This window comes from Salvelinus fontinalis, unplaced genomic scaffold (genome assembly GCF_029448725.1).
Source record: "Salvelinus fontinalis isolate EN_2023a unplaced genomic scaffold, ASM2944872v1 scaffold_0030, whole genome shotgun sequence".
Lineage (NCBI taxonomy): Eukaryota > Metazoa > Chordata > Actinopteri > Salmoniformes > Salmonidae > Salvelinus > Salvelinus fontinalis.
Genome location: NW_026600239.1, coordinates 395611 through 417581, shown reverse-complemented (window position 1 = coordinate 417581; position 21971 = coordinate 395611). Strand labels below are relative to the sequence as shown.

The 21971-nt window shown below is 44.5% G+C and overlaps 1 protein-coding gene across 1 annotated transcript in view; it reads left to right on the top strand.

Annotated features, from left to right (window-relative positions):
- Positions 1-5983, top strand: part of LOC129842289 (low affinity immunoglobulin gamma Fc region receptor II-like) — a 34594-nt gene extending 28611 nt beyond the window's left edge. The window contains exon 5 of the mRNA XM_055910774.1: positions 5929-5983. Within this exon, the coding sequence (XP_055766749.1) occupies positions 5929-5983 (55 nt within the window). The remainder of the gene's footprint in view (positions 1-5928) is intronic.
- Positions 5984-21971: the final 15988 nt, after the last annotated feature.

Sequence of the window (21971 nt, the reverse complement as noted above, 5' to 3'; positions counted from 1 at the left end):
GCCAGGGGATGGTCTGGTTAATATAGCACTGTGCCATGCCAGGGGATGGTCTGGTTAATATAGCACCATGCCAGGGGATGGTCTGGTTAATATAGCACTGTGCCAGGGGATGGTCTGGTTAATATAGCACTGTGTCATGCCAGGGGATGGTCTGGTTAATATAGCACCATGCCAGGGGATGGTCTGGTTAATATAGCACTGTGTCATGCCAGGGGATGGTCTGGATAATATAGCACTGTGCCAGGGGATGGTCTGGTTAATATAGCACTGTCTCATGCCAGGGGATGGTCTGGTTAATGTAGCACTGTGCCATGCCAGGGGATGGTCTGGTCAATATAGCACCATGCCAGGGGATGGTCTGGTTAATATAACACTGTGCCATACCAGGGGATGGTCTGGTTAATATAGCACTGTGCCAGGGGATGGTCTGGTTAATATAGCACTGTGCCAGGGGATGGTCTGGTTAATATAGCACCATGCCAGGGGATGGTCTGGTTAATATAACACTGTGCCATGCCAGGGGATGGTCTGGTTAATATAGCACCATGCCAGGGGATGGTCTGGTTAATATAGCACTGTGCCAGGGGATGGTCTGGTTAATATAGCACTGTGCCATGGGATGGTCTGGTTAATATAGCACTGTGTCATGCCATGGGATGGTCTGGTTAATATAGCACTGTGCCATGCCAGGGGATGGTCTGGTTAATATAGCACTGTGTCATGCCAGGGGAGGGTCTGGTTAATATAGCACTGTGTCATGCCAGGGGATGGTCTGGTTAATATAGCACTGTGCCATGCCAGGGGATGGTCTGGTTAATATAGCACTGTGCCATACCAGGGGATGGTCTGGTTAATATAGCACTGTGCCATGCCAGGGGATGGTCTGGTTAATATAGCACTGTGTCATGCCAGGGGATGGTCTGGTTAATATAGCACTGTGTCATGCCAGGGGAGGGTCTGGTTAATATAGCACTGTGTCATGCCAGGGGATGGTCTGGTTAATATAGCACTGTGCCATGCCAGGGGATGGTCTGGTTAATATAGCACTGTGTCATGCCAGGGGATGGTCTGGTTAATATAGCACTGTGCCATACCAGGGGATGGTCTGGTTAATATAGCACTGTGCCATGCCAGGGGATGGTCTGGTTAATATAGCACTGTGCCATGCCAGGGGATGGTCTGGTTAATATAGCACTGTGTCATGCCAGGGGATGGTCTGGTTAATATAGCACCATGCCAGGGGATGGTCTGGTTAATATAGCACTGTGCCATGCCAGGGGATGGTCTGGTTAATATAGCACCATGCCAGGGGATGGTCTGGTTAATATAGCACTGTGCCATGCCAGGGGATGGTCTGGTTAATATAGCACTGTGTCATGCCAGGGGATGGTCTGGTTAATATAGCACTGTGCCAGGGGATGGTCTGGTTAATATAGCACTGTGTCATGCCAGGGGATGTTCTGGTTAATATAGCACTGTGCCATGCCAGGGGATGATCTGGTTAATATAGCACCATGCCAGGGGATGGTCTGGTTAATATAGCACTGTGCCATGCCAGGGGATGGTCTGGTTAATATAGCACTGTGCCATGCCAGGGGATGGTCTGGTTAATATAGCACTGTGCCAGGGGATGGTCTGGTTAATATAGCACTGTGCCATGCCAGGGGAAAGTCTGGTTAATATAGCACTGTGCCATGGGATGGTCTGGTTAATATAGCACTGTGCCTTGCCAGGGGATGGTCTGGTTAATATAGCACCATGCCAGGGGATGGTCTGGTTAATATAGCACTATGCCATGCCAGGGGATGGTCTAGTTAATATAGCACTGTACCAGGGGATGGTCTGGTTAATATAGCACTGTGTCATGCCAGGGGATGGTCTGGTTAATATAGCACTGTGCCAGGGGATGGTCTGGTTAATATAGCACTGTGTCATGCCAGGGGATGGTCTGGTTAATATAGCACTGTGCCATGGGATGGTCTGGTTAATATAGCACTGTGCCAGGGGATGGTCTGGTTAATATAGCACTGTGCCAGGGGATGGTCTGGGTAATATAACACTGTGCCAGGGGATGGTCTGGTTAATATAGCACTGTGCCAGGGGATGGTCTGGTTAATATAGCACTGTGCCATGGGATGGTCTGGTTAATATAGCACTGTGTCAGGGGATGGTCTGGTTAATATAGCACTGTGCCATGGGATGGTCTGGTTAATATAGCACTGTGCCATGGGATGGTCTGGTTAATATAGCACTGTGTCAGGGGATGGTCTGGTTAATATAGCACTGTGCCATGGGATGGTCTGGTTAATATAGCACTGTGTCATGCCAGGGGATGGTCTGGTTAATATAGCACTGTGCCAAGGGATGGTCTGGTTAATATAGCACTGTGCCATGCCAGGGGATGGTCTGGTTAATATAGCACTGTGTCATGCCAGGGGATGGTCTGGTTAATATAGCACTATGTCATGCCAGGGGATGGTCTGGTTAATATAGCACTGTGCCATGCCAGGGGATGGTCTGGTTAATATAGCACTGTGCCATGCCAGGGGATGGTCTGGTTAATATAGCACTGTGTCATGCCAGGGGATGGTCTGGTTAATATAGCACTGTGCCAGGGGATGGTCTGGTTAATATAGCACTGTGACATGCCAGGGGATGGTCTGGTTAATATAGCACCATGCCAGGGGATGGTCTGGTTAATATAGCACTGTGCCATGCCAGGGGATGGTCTTGTTAATATAGCACTGTGCCAGGAGATGGTCTGGTTAATATAGCACTGTGACATGCCAGGGGATGGTCTGGTTAATATAGCACCATGCCAGGGGATGGTCTGGTTAATATAGCACTGTGCCATGCCAGGGGATGGTCTTGTTAATATAGCACTGTGCCATGCCAGGGGATGGTCTGGTTAATATAGCACTGTGCCAGGAGATGGTCTGGTTAATATAGCACCATGCCGGGGGATGGTCTGGTTAATATAGCACTGTGCCATGCCAGGAGATGGTCTGGTTAATATAGCACCATGCCAGGGGATGGTCTGGTTAATATAGCACTGTGCCAGGGGATGGTCTGGTTAATATAGCACTGTGTCATGCCAGGGGATGGTCTGGTTAATATAGCACTGTGCCAGGGGATGGTCTGGTTAATATAGCACTGTGTCATGCCAGGGGAGGGTCTGGTTAATATAGCACTGTGCCATGCCAGGGGATGGTCTGGTTAATATAGCACTGTGCCATGCCAGGGGATAGTCTGGTTAATATAGCACCATGCCAGGGGATGGTCTGGTTAATATAGCACTGTGTCATGCCAGGGGATGGTCTGGTTAATATAGCACCATGCCAGGGGATGGTCTGGTTAATATAGCGCCATGCCAGGGGATGGTCTTGTTAATATAGCACTGTGCCAGGGGATGGTCAGAAAATCACATTGTATGATTTTTAAGTAAGTCATTTGCATTTTATTGCATGACATAAGTATCTGATCACCTACCAACCAGTACGAATTCCAGCTCTCACAGACCTGTTAGTTTTTCTTTTAAGAAGCCCTCCTGTTCTCCACTCATTACCTGTATTAACTGCACCTGTTTGAACTCGTTACCTGTATAAAAGACACCTGTCCACACACTCAATCAAACAGACTCCAACTTCTCCACAATGGCCAAGACCAGAGAGCTGTGTACGGACATCGGGGATAAAATTGTAGACCTGCACAAGGCTGGGATGGGCTACAGGACAATAAGCAAGCAGCTTGGTGAGAAGGCAACAACTGTTGGCGCAATTATTAGAAAATGGAAGAAGTTCAAGATGACGGTCAATCACCCTCGGTCTGGGGCTCCATGCAAGATCTCACCTCGGTCACTCACAGTTGAAGTGTACCTATGATTAAAATTACAGACCTCTACATGCTTTGTAAGTAGGAAAACAAATCGGCAGTGTTTCAAATACTTGTTCTCCCCACTGTATATATATAATATAATTAATCATTTCTAATAGCAATAAGGCACCTCAGGGGGTTGTGGTATATTGTCACGGCTAAGGGCTGTATACTAAGCGTTGTGTCGTGCTTAAGAACAGCCTTTTGCCATATAAGTCCTCTGGACTTATTGCTTAAATATGCCCATCACCATCCCCAGTGTTGTCCATGTCTCAACCCATCTCCAGTGTTATCCATGTCTCTCTCCATCACCATCTCCAGTGTTGTCCATGTCTCTCTCCATCACCATCTCCAGTGTTGTCCATGTCTCTCTCCATCACCAACTCCAGTGTTGTCCATGTCTCTACCCATCACCATCTCCAGTGTTGTCCATGTCTCTCTCCAGCATCATCTCCAGTGTTATCCATGTCTCTACCAATCACCATCTCCAGTGTTGTCCATGTCTCTGTCCAGCACCATCTCCAATGTTGTCCATGTCTCTGTCCAGCACCCTCTCCAGTGTTGTCCATGTCTCTGTCCAGCACCATCTCCAATGTTGTCCATGTCTCTCTCCAGCACCATCTCCAATGTTGTCCATGTCTCTACCCAGCACCATCTCCAATGTTGTCCATGTCTCTACCCAGCACCATCTCCAATGTTGTCCATGTCTCTACCCAGCACCATCTCCAGTGTTGTCCATGTCTCTCTCCAGCACCATCTCCAGTGTTGTCCATGTCTCTCTCCATCACCATCTCCAGTGTTGTCCATGTCTCTCTCCAGCACCATCTCCAGTGTTGTCCATGTCTCTCTCCAGCACCATCTCCAGTGTTGTCCATGTCTCTCTCCAGCACCATCTCCAGTGTTGTCCATGTCTCTCTCCAGCACCATCTCCAGTGTTGTCCATGTCTCTCTCCAGCACCATCTCCAGTGATGTCCACGTCTCAACCCATCACCATCTCCAGTGTTGTCCATGTTTCTCTCCAGCACAATCTCCAGTGTTGTCCATGTCTCTCTCCATCACCATCTCCAGTGTTGTCCATGTCTCTACCCATCACCATCTCCAGTGTTGTCCATGTCTCTCTCCAGCACCATCTCCAGTGTTGTCCATGTCTCTCTCCATCACCATCTCCAGTGTTGTCCATGTCTCTACCCATCACCATCTCCAGTGTTGTCCATGTCTCTCTCCAGCACCATCTCCAGTGTTATCCATGTCTCTACCAGCACCATCTCCAGTGTTGTCCATGTCTCTCTCCAACACCATCTCCAGTGTTGTCCATGTCTCTCTCCAGCATCATCTCCAGTGTTGTCCATGTCTCTCTCCAGCACCATCTCCAATGTTGTCCATGTCTCTCTCCAGCACCATCTCCAATGTTGTCCATGTCTCTCTCCAGCATCATCTCCAGTGTTGTCCATGTCTCTCTCCAACACCATCTCCAGTGTTGTCCATGTCTCTCTCCAGCATCATCTCCAATGTTGTCCATGTCTCTACCAGCACCATCTCCAGTGTTGTCCATGTCTCTACCAGCACCATCTCCAATGTTGTCCATGTCTCTCTCCATCTCCATCTCCAGTGTTGTCCATGTCTCTCTCCATCACCATCTCCAGTGTTGTCCATGTCTCTCTCCAGCACCATCTCCAGTGTTGTCCATGTCTCTCTCCATCACCATCTCCAGTGTTGTCCATGTTTCTGCCCATCACCATCTCCAGTGTTGTCCATGTCTCTGCCCAGCACCATCTCCAGTGTTGTCCATGTCTCCCTCCAGCACCCTCTCCAGTGTTGTCCATGTCTCTACCCAGCACCCTCTCCAGTGTTGTCCATGTCTCCAGTGTTGTCCATGTCTCTACCCATCACCATCTCCAGTGTTGTCCATGTCTCTGTCCAGCACCCTCTCCAGTGTTGTCCATGTCTCCAGTGTTGTCCATGTCTCTACCCATCACCATCTCCAGTGTTGTCCATGTCTCTACCCATCACCATCTCCAGTTTTGTTTTAAATAGTTTTCTTTCTCCAACTGCAGTTCCAACTCCAGCAGTCCCAGTGTTGTCCATGTCTCTACCCAGGCTGCTGTGTAGTCTACTGGTGGGGTCTCCCTACCCATAAATGTGCTCATAATACAGGTCTCATTCTTTCTCCAGATTTAGGTCCATCTCCAACAGTCCCAGTGTTGTCCATGTCTCCACCCATTCCATCTCCAGCAGTCCCAGTGTTGTCCATGTCTCTACCCAGGCTGCTGTGTAGTCTACTGGTGGGGTCTCCCTACCTGCTGGTGACCATCATACTGCTGGTGAAATGCTGCAGGAGCAGAACTCAAGGTGAGAACCTGAGTTCATACAGGATCACCTCATTCCAATAAAATGCATTTCCCTCAACTAATAATGACACCATTGGTAAATATGAGCAAAATTTGGGGGGGCTGTTTATCCTCTTGGTCTTTTATTAAAAATGTTCACAAAAATCAAACCTTTAATTGAAGTTAAATGACATTTACATTTACATTTAAGTCATTTAGCATACGCTCTTATCCAGAGCGACTTACAAATTGGTGCATTCACCTTATGACATCCAGTGGAACAGCCACTTTACAATAGTGCATCAAAATCTTTTAAGGGGGGGGGGGGGGGGGTCAGGATTACTTTATCCTATCCTAGGTATTCCTTAAAGAGGTGGGGTTTCAGGTGTCTCCGGAAGGTGGTGATTGACTCCGCTGTCCTGGCGTCGTGAGGGAGTTTGTTCCACCATTGGGGTGCCAGAGCAGCGAACAGTTTTGACTGGGCTGAGCGGGAACTGTACCTCCTCAGTGGTAGGGAGGCGAGCAGGCCAGAGGTGGATGAACGCAGTGCCCTTGTTTGGGTGTAGGGCCTGATCAGAGCCTGAAGGTACTGAGGTGCCGTTCCCCTCACAGCTCCGTAGGCAAGCACCATGGTCTTGTAGCGGATGCGAGCTTCAACTGGAAGCCAGTGGAGAGAGCGGAGGAGCGGGGTGACGTGAGAGAACTTGGGAAGGTTGAACACCAGACGGGCTGCGGCGTTCTGGATGAGTTGTAGGGGTTTAATGGCACAGGCAGGGAGCCCAGCCAACAGCGAGTTGCAGTAATCCAGACGGGAGATGACAAGTGCCTGGATTAGGACCTGCGCCGCTTCCTGTGTGAGGCAGGGTCGTACTCTGCGGATGTTGTAGAGCATGAACCTACAGGAACGGGCCACCGCCTTGATGTTAGTTGAGAACGACAGGGTGTTGTCCAGGATCACGCCAAGGTTCTTAGCGCTCTGGGATAATAAAACAATTATACAATTATAATTTCTCCATAATTATTGGCACCCCCAAAAATTCTAATGAGTCAAATCTAACTGAAGTATATTACCATTCATATTTTACATTTTTGTCACGTTCCTGACCTGTTTTCTGTTGTTTTGTATGTGTGTGATGGTCAGGGCGTGAGTTTTGGGTGGGCAGTCTATGTTTTCCGTTTCTATGTTGGTTTTGGGTTGCCTGGTATGGCTCTTAATTAGAGGCAGGTGTTTTGCGTTTTCCTCTAATTGAGAGTCATATTAAGGTAGGAGGTTCTCACTGTTTGTTTGTGAGTGATTGTCACTGTGTCTGTGTTTGTTGCACCACACGGTACTGTCTCGTCTCGTCTCCTCTCGTCTCGGTCGTTCCTGTTTATGTGTTCCTCGTTTCATGTAAGTTCATAGTTTAGGTCTGTCTAGTTCGTTTTGTTGTTTTGTAAAATTATTCAAGTGTTCTTCGTGTGTTTAGTTTCGTCTTGTTAAATAAAGTTCATTATGTATTCACAACCCGCTGCGCCTTGGTCAACTCACTCACCGAAAGAGAGCCGTTACAATTTTTTTGTTCACCTTCGTGATTAGGAGCCATGACTTCCTGTTTCACTGGGGTATACATACGAGGTGACACACAGGCCATAGTCATCCATTACTATGGGAAAGACCCGAGACTAAAGTAATGATGTACGACAAAAGGTTGTTGAGCTGCACAAATCAGGAAATGGCTATAATGGCGGAATAATAGTTTCACATTTTTCAACAGAACAACGAATTAACATCATAAATAGTTCTTACTATTGGATGAGCTCCCATCAGAATCTTGGGCAAGTTGTCCTTTGTCCAGAATCATCGTTGCTCGGTTGTAGATTGTCGCCTTCAACTTTGGAATTAGCAGCAAACATTAGCCATGTGGCGAAAACGTGTCCAACTCACCATAACGCAGCACAAACAAAATACCGAAAATCGCAATATACTGATACGGTTGAAAATGGCCATATCCACTATCAGGGCAATAATGAAGAAGTTTAAAGCAACTGGAGATGTTAACAATCGGCCTGGAAGATGACGTGTCTCTATATTGACCCCACGTACAGTGATCACAGCTGGAGAAATGCAGATGTTAGTTGGGTCTTGGGGTCAGAAAGTCTCCAACTACAATCAGACGCCATCTACATAACCACAAGTTGTTTAGGAGGGTTGTCATAAAAATCCTTTGCTGTCATCAAACAACAAACTCAAGCGCCTACAGTTTGCCAAATGTTACTGGACCTTTCAATGGGACCAGGTTCTATGGTCAGATGAGACCAACATAGAGTTTCAATGGGACCGGGTTCTACGGTCAGATGAGACCAACATAGAGTTTCAATGGTATTGAAATGGGAGAGCTGGATATAAGCACGATTTCTAAGTAGCAGATATGATTTCCATTTCTAAGTGGTTCTGTATTGGATAAGTAAATACATGGCCACACTGATGAACTACTTCTGTGTTGAACAGGTGATCGTGTTGAAGAAGAGTGAGGCTGAGATCACCTGATCACCATAACAACCATCAGAATGGAACTCATGGAATTCTAATATAGAACTGTGAGTCACAATGCTGTATGTTGTTACATTGTAGCTCCACCTGCTGGAACAATATATATATTTTTAAATCGACCCTATCCCGGACGAAGATGGCAATCGGAAAGTTTGGCGTGTTGGCAGAGTTTTTGTTTTTAATCTACGCTTTTATATGAAAGCTTATAGATACGGGCTCTTTTTGTACATCAAGTCGATGTCCTTTTGACAAAGTATGTTAATCAGAAGATCAGGTTCGAAGACCAGATTGGCACTAAGCACTTTGGCCACGGAAAATACACTCTATTTAACACGTTTATATATTCCACCTGGCACAGTCACTCCAAAAGGGCGATTATGGTCGGGGGAAAATGCCAAATAGACGGTGGAAACCTAAACATTACCCCATGCCTGTTGCTGTCTGGAGATGTCCATCAGTGCCCCGGCCCGTTTTCTAGCAATAAATCCATTCGCTATAATAGAGAGGGTCAGATGGGAAGGAGCAACGACCATCTCTTTAAAATGCCAGCTTGAATCCTGAAAGGAGCTTCATTGTGGCGATTGGAGTCAACACTCATCTCAAGTGATCAATTTCACCTGTTCCAACAGACAACTTGACTCTAGAAAATCTTCATCTCAACGCTTCTTTCCCAGATTGAGGAAATTCGCCTACTCTCTTGTAACTGTAAGGTGGGAGTGCTCTGCTTTACCGAAACATGGTTCGATGAAAAACGCAGAGATTGAAGTTGAAATGTATGTAGTAATTAGAAGAGACCGCAATCGCAAAGGCGGGGGAGTTTATATTTATGTCAGATCAGATATTGGGTTGAACTATAGATTATATTTAAACCATGATGAGATTGAAGCTGTGTGGTTGGACATTTTATTACCAAAACGTCAACCTATCATAGGAATAGTTATAGACCACCAGACCAGCACAAGTTTAATGAATTGTTGGATGAGACTTGTTCCAACTGTACAGACTTTGGTCAATCAAAAGTTATTGTTACTGGTGATTTTAATACAGATATGCTCTAAAAGGGCCATGCTACTTTTAAAAGATCTTAAGAATTTTTTGGTAATTTATTTGCCTCATACCATCTGATTAATGAGCCAACCAGGGCCTGTCCTTCTACCAAAACCATCATTGAGTGTTTTCAAACAGTGGGGTTGTAAAACTATGGACTCAGTGATCATTCCATCATTTTCTGTAGGAAAGGAATGTTCAGAAAACAGTTTTTAATTGTCAATAAAAATTAGGTCTGTGAAGAATTATAGTGCAGATATTTTTGTTAATTATTTGAGAATCTGCTGTATTGAAAACTGAGAACTGGGGCCATTTTAAATCATTGTTTTTACATTCTGTAGATAGCTTTCTGGAGTTTAGGAAATCCAGGGCAGATTATATATTTATAGACTATAATAAATTAAGAAATGAGGTCAACAGGATGATACAGAAGGCCAAGAAATAATATTTTAATGTCAAAATAGTTGAAAATAGGAACAGAGTAAATTAAGTTAGTTTCTGAAACTGTTAGGTTACAGTAACAGATTAAAGACCAAAGCTCGCAATCTTAGCTTGGACATTGGAGGAAAGGTTACATCAGATAAGACCGTGGTTGCAGACAGTCTGAATAGCTATTTTACAACTATAGCTAATACATTAGTTAGCAAGTTACCTTGTCAATCAGGTTGCTATGAGGAGAGTCAAGTCCAGCAGTTTTACTCAACAGCAGGGGATTCAAGTAGATGTTTTTTCATTTGAAAAGGTGTCTGAGTCAACTGACAGAACTTGACCATTCCAAAGCAACTGACGGAGGGAATTTTTTTATGTTATTTTAGATCTCCAAAAGGATACAGTGGATCAAGAGATTCTGTTAATCAAACTAAGAGCCATGGGCTTTCACAACTTAGCAGTAAAAACAGCTGATGGATGAGGATGGGACCTTGTCTAAACCCAAAAACTTGAACTGTGGGGTACCCCAAGGGAGTGTACTGGGTCCCCTTTGTCCCCTTTTCTTTCTGTTGTATATAAATTATCTGAAATCTGCCTTTACATGTGACTGAGATGATTCTGCACTGTTGGTTTCCAACAACAAAACAATGTGGTTGAGAAGTCCCTCAGTGCTGAACTTCTGAATATCAGTAAATCTGTCACCTTGGAAAAAACAGAGTCCATCTTGTCTGGGTCCAAAGTGAAACTGAGGAAATCCCCAGATGTTAACCTGGTAGTAGGTTACATAGTAGTCGCAGCAAAAGGCTCTGTTAAGTATCTTGGATGTATGCTAGATAACCATCTGACGGGCGAGCATGGCACAACATGTCAAAGTGAACCATAAAATTTGATTCCTGGCTAGAACCTCCAACTAAATGGAGGAGCAGGAGCCACTTCGAATATATATATATATATCTTCCTGGTAAAATATATTAAAAAATAATTGTAAAAACTGAGTTTAAATGTATTGGTGTATGTAAACTTCCGACTTCAACTACATGTACTGTATGTACATTTGATCAAATGTATTAACTGCTAGATGTATTGTCCTTATGTGTTTTAATAGGTTGTATTATTCATTTAGCAGCTGTCCTTTAAAATCAGTCATATACTGGTCATATACTGTATAGCATTATGGTTGATACATTGTAAATGCCTTAACTTTTCATGTCTATACAGATCAACTGATAGGTGTTGAGGTTCAGGCATTATGTTACAGGTTCAGTATAATGTTATAACGTTACATGTTACAGAGATAGAAAACATACAGGAGAGGAGAATTATATTATTATAATTATTTGCTTTATTTTCCCATTTTGGTCTCTATAGTAGTTCATCATAATTTTTTACAATTTGATTTAAACTAATGTAGGCCTATTGTTTTATTGTGGTTGTTTTGTGCAAAACCATTATTTTTTTCAATGAATCATCTAAGTAAGATATTGCTTTTGTTTTTGTATGATATAGAATGAAATAAATTATTTTCCTCAATCATGTAGCCTGTTTTTATTCTGTTCTGAATGACATCACAACCACTTCGTTTTTAAGTTCACTCACTTCCCTTTATGTATCTTCTAAATACTCCATTCCAGGTTCCCCTGCAGCCCCCAGGGCCTTGAGTATCTTCTACGTGCTCCATTCCAGGTTTCCCCTACAGCCCCCAGGGCCTTGAGTATCTTCTAAATACTCCATTCCAGGTTTCCCCTACAGCCCCCAGGGCCTTGAGTATCTTCTGAATGCTCCATTCCAGGTTCCCCCTACAGCCCCCAGGGCCTTGAGTATCTTCTAAATACTCCATTCCAGGTTCCCCTACAGCCCCCAGGGCCTTGAGTATCTTCTAAAGACTCCATTCCAGGTTCCCCCTACAAGGCCTTGGGTTTACACTACATAACTAAAAGTATGTGGCGCCTGTTCATCGAACATGTCATTCCAACATCATGGGCATTAATATGGAGTTGGTCCCCCCTTTGCTGTTATAACAGCCTCCACTCTTCTGGGAAGGCTTTCCACTAGATGTTGGAACATTGTTGAGGGGACTTGCTTCCATTCAGCCACAAGAGCATTAGTGAGGTCGGGCACTGATGTTGGGCGATTAGGCCTGGCTCGCAGTCAGCTTTCTAATTCATCCCAAAGGTGTTCGATGGAGTTGAGGTCAGGGCACTGTTCAGGCTAGTCAAGTTCTTCCACACCGATCTCGACAAACCATTTCTGTATGGATCTTGCTTTGTGCATGGGGGCATTGTTATGCTGAAACAGGAAAGGGCCTTCCCCAAACTGTTGCCACAAAGTTGGAAGCACAGAATCGTCTAGAATGTCATTGTATGCTGTAGTGTTTGGGACATATTTCATCAGCCAAAATGGTGGTAACAATGATAGATGGAATATGAAAATGTATGTCGATTTTGTGATGTAATTAAAAGTTAAATGAGTACATTATAAAGAACATTTTGTAACTTGAAGTTTTCATAATGTGTATATGATGTTTACATCCTTTTCATGTGTAGAAAATATCCAGGTCAAAGAGAATGTTTTTGTGATGATGAGGCTGTGATTTTAGTTGTCTAATGAGATCATAGCAATTTGTGATACCTTGCCTCGTAACTAGCTACGCGCCAGGGAGCCCAGAGAGCATGTCATGAAGACAGAAACGCTCCATTCTACCCTGGGGTATAAACATGTGAGTTAAGAATTTACATATCAGACGTGAGGACCACACGCTGGAGCTAGTCTACGACTAGTTGTAACCCTGAAAAGCAACACAAGGTTGAAGAGGACAAAGGTACCTCTTAACAATCAATGCTAAGGTTGATTACTGTTTCTAGGAAGGTAAATTCAAGCAGGACCACCCGGTTATTCTTCTCAAGTCACCGGTTGTCTACACGGCCCTCCTACCCAAAATGGGAGCGTCAACGCGGCTGATTAGCCTCCTCAGAAGCCCACTCTCACAGAACGAGTGCAAGGAAACAGACAACTAAGAGAAAGGACATTGTGACATCTTGTGGAGAATCAGAACTTACACCTGAAGATGAAGACAGAGATACCCAAGAGAGACCTTCAACGTGAATACATGCATTACAATTCTGACCCATAAGAGTGGCCGTTCGGGGTAAGGTGTTAGGGTAGCGTAGTTTACAAATCAATCCAAGCATTGCTTTTCTCTCTTGCGTTTCTCTCTTTCTGTAAATCTCCATCTTGTGTAACACGAGTCATATTGTGTTGGTCCGCTAGGGACCTGTTGCCATTGTACTATTTCTAACCATAACCTAGACTGTTTGTGTATGTGAATCTTATGTTATCATTTAGCTTGTTATTGAATAAATAATGAACTCAATTCATGTGGTACGTAATGATTAGTGAGACCTGGGTTTGTGCAGATTGACGAATTATGCGACGTTCAGAATGAGACTGATGAAGAAATTAATGAATTAGTGACTGCTATGAAATCGATATATTCTGATATTCTTTGAGTTAATTCTGGAAACAGTAACTCAATAAACACATGTTTACCGTCTTGCCACAAGATACTTAACAGAGTTAATGGTTACATTAATCAATTAATCATGTAATTATAAACATAGTTACTTATTCAATAAATAGCATGTCATCAATAAATAGCAAGTCAGTTGCCAGGTCAGGTTGAGTCTACAACTCAGATTCATCCGTTGGACTGCCAGATGGTGAAGAGTGTTTCATCACTCGGGGGAATGAGTTTCGAGGGTCCAATGGCAGTGAGATTTACAGCCAACACTTGGCATTGGGTGACTTTTCTTCCATGGAAATCCATTTCATGGGGCTCCCAATGAACAGCTCTTGTGCTGAAGTTGCTTCCAGAGGCAGTTTGGAACTCGGTAGTGAGTGTTGCAATTGAGGACAGATGATTTGCACATGCTACACACTTCAACACTTGACAGTTCTGTGAGCCTTTGTTGCCTCTCGACGTTTCCACTTCACAATAACATATATATTTTTTTTAATAAATCTCAAATTGCCCTGAGGAATTATGTTATCTTTATTTTTAGACTGACCCTGCAACACCATTTCCAGCAGCATCCTGTCTCCCATCCAGGGACTGACCAGGACCAACCCTGCTTAGCTTCAAAAGCAAGCCAGCAGGGTGGTATGCTGCTGGCTATGTTTGAGTGAAGGATGCTTTGTTGCGAAATAAGAAGCCAGTTCTAGATTTAATTTTGGATTGGAGACGTTTGATGTGAGTCTGGAAGGAGAGTTTGCAGTCTAACCAGACACTTAGGTATTTGTAGTTGTCCACATATTCTAAGTCAGAGCCGTCCAGAGTAGTGATGCTGGACGGGCGGGCAGGTGCGGGCAGCGATCGGTTGAAGAGCATGCGTTTAGTTTTACTTGTATTTAAGAGCAGTTGGAGGCCACGGAAGGAGAGTTGTATTGCATTGAAGCTCGTCTGGAGGTTAGTTAACACAATGTCCAAAGAGGGACCAGAAGTATACAGAATAGTGTCGTCTGCGTGGAGGTGGATCAAAGGATCACCAGTAGCAAGAGCGACATCATTGATGTTAACAGAGAAGAGAATCGGCCCGGGAATTGAACCTGTGGCAACCCCATAGAGACTGCCAAGAGGGCCGGACAACAGGCCCTCCGATTTGACACACTGAACGCTATCTGAGAAGTAGTTGGTGAACCAGGTGAGGCAGTCATTTGAGAAAACAAGGCTGTTTAGTCTGCCAATAAGAATGTGGTGATTGACAGAGTTGAAAGCCTTGGCCAGGTCGATGAATACGGCTGCACAGTAATGTCTCTTATCGATGGCGGTTATGATATCGTTTAGGACCTTGAGCATGGCTGAGGTGCACCCATGACCAGCTCTGAAACCAGATTACATAACGGAGAAGGTACGGTGGGATTCGATATGGTCAGTAATCTGTTCATTAAGTTGGCTTTCGAAGACCTTAGAAAGGCATGGTAGGATAGATATAGGTCTGTAGGAGTTTGGGTCTAGAGTGTATCCCCCTTTGAAGAGGGGGATGATCGCGGCAGCTTTCCAATCTTTAGGAATCTCAGACTATATGAGAAGAGAGGTTGAACAGGCTAGGGGTTGCAAGTACTAGGGGTTGCAACAATTTCGGCAGATAATTTTAGAAAGAGAGGGTCCAGATTGTCTAGCCTGGCTTATTTGTAGGGGTCAATATTTTGCATCTCTTTCAGAACATCAGCTATCTAGATTTGGGTGAAGGAGAAATGGGGAAGGCTTGGGCGAATTGCTGCAAGGGGTGCCAGGCAGTTGACCGGGGTAGGGGTAGCTAGGTGGAAAGCATGGCCAGTCGTAGAGAAATTCTTATTGAAATTCTCAATTATAGTGGATTTATCGGTGGTGACAATGTTTCCTAGCCTCAGTGCAGTGGGCAGCTGGGAGGAGGTGCTCTTATTCTCCGTGGACTTTACAGTGTCCTAGAACTTTTTTGAGTTTGTGCTACAGGATGCAAATTTCTGTTTGAAAAAGCTAGTCTTAGCTTTCCTAACTGCCTGTGTATATTGGTTCCTAACTTCCCTGAAAAGTTGCATATCACGGGAGCTATTCGATGCTAATGCAGTACGCCACAGGATGTTTTTGTGCTGGTCAAGGGCAGTCAGGTCTGGAGTGAACCAAGGGCTATATCTGTTATCCTTCCAGGATATCCCGGCCAGGTCGATTAGAAAGGCCTGCTTGCTGAAGTGTTTTAGGGAGCATTTGACAGTAATGAGGGGTGGTCGTTTGACCACGAACCCATAACGGATGCAGGCAATGAGGCAGTGATCGCTGAGATCCTGGTTGAAAACAGCAGAGGTGTATTTAGAGCGCAAGTTGGTCAGGATGATATCTAAGAGGATGCCCATGGTTACGGATTTGGTGTTGTACCTGGTAGGTTCATTGATAATTTGTGTGAGATTGAGGGCATCAAGCTTAGATTGTAGGACTGCCGGGGTGTTAATCATGTCCCAGTTTAGGTCACCTAGCAGCACGAGCTCTGAAGATAGATGGGGGGGCAATCAATTCACATATGGTGTCCAGGGCACAGCTGGGGGCAGCGGGTGGTCTATAGCAATGGTGAGAGACTTGTTTATGGAAAGGTGGATTTTTAAGGCATATTGAGCAGGGCTAGAGGCTCTACAGTGAAATAAGACAATAATCACTAACCGGAACAGTAATGGACAAGGCATATTGATATTAGGGAGAGGCATGTGTAGCCGAGTGATCATAGGGGTCCAGTGAGTGGTTGTGCTGGCTGGAGACACGGTGATTCAGACAGCTAGCAGGCCGGGGCTAGCAAGCTAGGAGTTAGTAGGCCGGGGCTAAACAAGCTAGGAGTTAGTAGGCCGGGGCTAAACAAGCTAGTAAGCTAGCAGAAAGGCCTTAGAGGGACGTCTCGACGGAGGAAAGTCTGTTTTGGCCTCCATGTGCGGTGACGTCGATAGACAAGTCATGATGGACTAGTAGGGTTCCGTGTAGTAGAGGGGTCCAAATACAATTGGCAAAATAAGTATAGCGGCCCTAGAAATTGGCCGATGGAATCTCTTCAGCTAACAGTCCAATATGCTCTAGACAGCTAGCGGGCCGTGGCTAGCAGATGGGCATTCAGGGGACGTCGCGAAAATATGTTTGTAGCCCAAGGAGTGGCTGATGGGTGGGCCTCTTCAGCTAGCTGGGAGATGGCCTAGCATGGGCTTGCTCCAGGCTAATTTGTGCTTGCTTCGGAACAGTAACGTTAGCCAGGAGTAGTCACACGTATTCCAGCTAGCTAGCTGCGATGATACAGGCGAAAATGTTCAGAGCTTGCGGTAGGAATCCGGGGATATGGAGAGAAAATAGGTCTGGAATGCTCTGGTTTGAGTCACGTTGTTCGAACTGGCGAGAGCTTTCCGAGCTAAAGGTTAGCTGATGACCGCTAACAGTGGTTAGCTGACTACTAGTTAGCTGGCTAGCTTCTGTTTAGGGATTCCGGTTCAGAGGTAAATAAAAATACTTTGGAAAAAACAGATTTACACCACATTGGGTGAGGCGGGTTGCAGGAGAGTATTTCGAAGTTGAGGTATAGAAAAATATAAAAAAGATATGTGAAGAAAAAAGATAAGACGAGGGACAAAGACGTCTGACTGCTGACGGCTTCCAATTCTTTCCACTAGAACTATCTATCACTACCATGTATGTTTTTGTTACCTAGTTAACTATCCTTGTTAACCATCTAATATTGAATTATTCCTGAATCATTAACTAAGCATATCTACAGCCCACCAGGGAGTATATATATAATATCTACAGCCCACCAGGGAGTATATCTACAATATCTACAGCCCACCAGGGAGTATATCTACAGCCCCCATGGAGTATATCTATAATATCTACAGCCCCCAGGGAGTATATCTATAATATCTACAGCCCCCAGGGAGTATATCTATAATATCAACATCCCCCAGGGAGTATATCTATAATATCCACAGCCCCCAGGGAGTATATCTACAATATCTACAGCCCCCAGGGAGTATATCTACAATATCTACAGCCCCTGGGGAGCATATCTACAGCCCCCAGGGAGTATATCTATAATATCTACAGCCCCCAGGGAGTATATCTATAATATCTACAGTCCCCAGGGAGTATTTCTATAATATCTACAGCCCCCAGGGAGTACATCTATAATATCTACAGCCCCCAGGGAGTATATATATAATATCTACAGTCCCCAGGGAGTACATCTATAATATCTACAGCCCCCAGGGAGTGTATCTATAATATCTACAGCCCCCAGGGAGTATATCTATAATATCTACAGCCCCCAGGGAGTATATCTATAATATCTACAGCCCCCAGGGAGTATATCTACAGCCCCCAGGGAGTATATCTATAATATCTACAGCCCCCAGGGAGTATATCTATAAAATCTACAGCCCCCAGGGAGTGTATCTATTATATCTACAGCCCCATGGAGTATATCTATAATATCTACAGCCCCCAGGGAGTATATCTACAGCCCCCAGGGAGTATATCTATAATATCTACAGCCCCCAGGGAGTATATCTATAATATCTACAGCCCCCAGGGAGTATATCTACAGCCCCCAGGGAGTATATCTATAATATAGACAGCCCCCAGGGAGTATATCTATAATATAGACAGCCCCCAGGGAGTATATCTATAATATCTACAGCCCCCAGGGAGTGTATCTATAATATCTACAGCCCCCAGGGAGTATATCTATAATATCTACAGCCCCCAGGGAGTATATCTATAATATCTACAGCCACCAGGGAGTATATCTATAATATCTACAGCCCCCAGGGAGTATATCTATAATATCTACAGCCCCCAGGGAGTATATCTACAGCCCACAAGGGAGTATATCTATAATATCTACAGCCCCCAGGGAGTATATCTACAATATCTACAGCCCCCAGGGAGTATATCTACAATATCTACAGCCCCTAGGGAGTATATCTACAGCCCCCAGGGAGTATATCTATAATATCTACAGCCCCCAGGGAGTATATCTATAATATCTACAGTCCCCAGGGAGTATTTCTATAATATCTACAGCCCCCAGGGAGTATATCTATAATATCTACAGCCCCCAGGGAGTATATATATAATATCTACAGCCCACCAGGGAGTATATCTACAATATCTACAGCCCCCAGGGAGTATATCTACAATATCTACAGCCCCCAGGGAGTATATCTACAATATCTACAGCCCCTAGGGAGTATATCTACAGCCCCCAGGGAGTATATCTATAATATCTACAGCCCCCAGGGAGTATATCTATAATATCTACAGTCCCCAGGGAGTATTTCTATAATATCTACAGCCCCCAGGGAGTATATCTATAATATCTACAGCCCCCAGGGAGTATATATATAATATCTACAGCCCCCAGGGAGTATATCTATAATATCTACAGCCCCCAGGGAGTATATCTACAGCCCCCAGGGAGTATATCTACAGCCCCCAGGGAGTATATCTATAATATCTACAGCCCCCAGGGAGTGTATCTATAATATCTACAGCCCCCAGGGAGTATATCTATAATATCTACAGCCCCCAGGGAGTGTATCTATTATATCTACAGCCCCATGGAGTATATCTATAATATCTACAGCCCCCAGGGAGTATATCTACAGCCCCCAGGGAGTATATCTATAATATCTACAGCCCCCAGGGAGTTTATCTACAGCCCCCAGGGAGTATATCTACAATATATACAGCCCCTAGGGAGTATATCTACATCCCCCAGGGAGTATATCTATAATATAGACAGCCCCCAGGGAGTATATCTATAATATAGACAGCCCCCAGGGAGTATATCTATAATATCTACAGCCCCCAGGGAGTGTATCTATAATATCTACAGCCCCCAGGGAGTATATCTATAATATCTACAGCCCCCAGGGAGTATATCTATAATATCTACAGCCACCAGGGAGTATATCTATAATATCTACAGCCCCCAGGGCGTATATCTATAATATCTACAGCCCCCAGGGAGTATATCTACAGCCCACCAGGGAGTATATCTATAATATCTACAGCCCCCAGGGAGTATATCTACAATATCTACAGCCCCCAGGGAGTATATCTACAATATCTACAGCCCCTAGGGAGTATATCTACAGCCCCCAGGGAGTATATCTATAATATCTACAGCCCCCAGGGAGTATATCTATAATATCTACAGTCCCCAGGGAGTATTTCTATAATATCTACAGCCCCCAGGGAGTATATCTATAATATCTACAGCCCCCAGGGAGTATATATATAATATCTACAGCCCACCAGGGAGTATATCTACAATATCTACAGCCCCCAGGGAGTATATCTACAATATCTACAGCCCCCAGGGAGTATATCTACAATATCTACAGCCCCTAGGGAGTATATCTACAGCCCCCAGGGAGTATATCTATAATATCTACAGCCCCCAGGGAGTATATCTATAATATCTACAGTCCCCAGGGAGTATTTCTATAATATCTACAGCCCCCAGGGAGTATATCTATAATATCTACAGCCCCCAGGGAGTATATCTACAGCCCCCAGGGAGTATATCTATAATATCAACATCCCCCAGGGAGTATATCTATAATATCCACATCCCCCAGGGAGTATATCTATAATATCTACAGCCCCCAGGGAGTATATCTATAATATCTACAGCCCCCAGGGAGTATATCTACAGCCCCGAGGGAGTATATCTATAATATCTACAGCCCCCAGGGAGTATATCTATAATATCTACAGCCCCCAGGGAGTGTATCTGTTATATCTACAGCCCCATGGAGTATATCTATAATATCTACAGCCCCCAGGGAGTATATCTACAGCCCCCAGGGAGTATATCTATAATATCTACAGCCCCCAGGGAGTTTATCTACAGCCCCCAGGGAGTATATCTACAATATATACAGCCCCTAGGGAGTATATCTACATCCCCCAGGGAGTTTATCTATAATATAGACAGCCCCCAGGGAGTATATCTATAATATAGACAGCCCCCAGGGAGTATATCTATAATATCTACAGCCCCCAGGGAGTGTATCTATAATATCTACAGCCCCCAGGGAGTATATCTACAATATCTACAGCCCCCAGGGAGTATATCTATAATATCTACAGCCACCAGGGAGTATATCTATAATATCTACAGCCCCCAGGGAGTATATCTATAATATCTACAGCCCCCAGGGAGTATATCTATAATATCTACAATCCCCAGGGAGTATATCTATAATATCTACAGCCCCAAGGGAGTATATCTACAGCCCCCAGGGAGTATATCTATAATATCTACAGCCCCCAGGGAGTATATCTATAATATCTACAGCCCCCAGGGAGTATATGTATAATATCTACAGCCCCCAGGGAGTATATCTATAATATCTACAGCCCCCAGGGAGTATATCTATAATATCTACAGCCCCCAGGGAGTATATCTATAATATCTACAGCCCCCAGGGAGTATATCTATAATATCTACAGCCACCAGGGAGTATATCTACAGCCCCCAGGGAGTATATATATAATATCTACAGCCCCCAGGGAGTATATCTATAATATCTACAGCCCCCAGGGAGTATATCTATAATATCTACAGCCCCCAGGGAGTATATCTATAATATCTACAGCCCCCAGGGAGTATATGTATAATATCTACAGCCCCCAGGGTGTATATTTATAATATCTACAGCCCCCAGGGAGTATATCTACAATATCTACAGCCCCCAGGGAGTATATCTACAGCCCCCAGGGAGTATATCTATAATATCTACAGCCCCCAGGGAGTATATCTATAATATCTACAGTCCCCAGGGAGTATATCTATAATATCTACAGCCCCCAGGGAGTATATCTATAATATCTACAGCCCCCAGGGAGTATATATATAATATCTACAGCCCCCAGGGAGTATACCTATAATATCTACAGCCCCCAGGGAGTATATCTACAGCCCCCAGGGAGTATATATATAATATCTACAGCCACCAGGGAGTATATCTATAATATCTACAGCCCCCAGGGAGTATATCTATAATATCTACAGCCACCAGGGAGTATATATATAATATCTACAGCCCCCAGGGAGTATACCTATAATATCTACAGCCCCCAGGGAGTATATCTACAGCCCCCAGGGAGTATATCTATAATATCTACAGCCACCAGGGAGTATATCTATAATATCTACAGCCCCCAGGGAGTATATATATAATATCTACAGCCCCC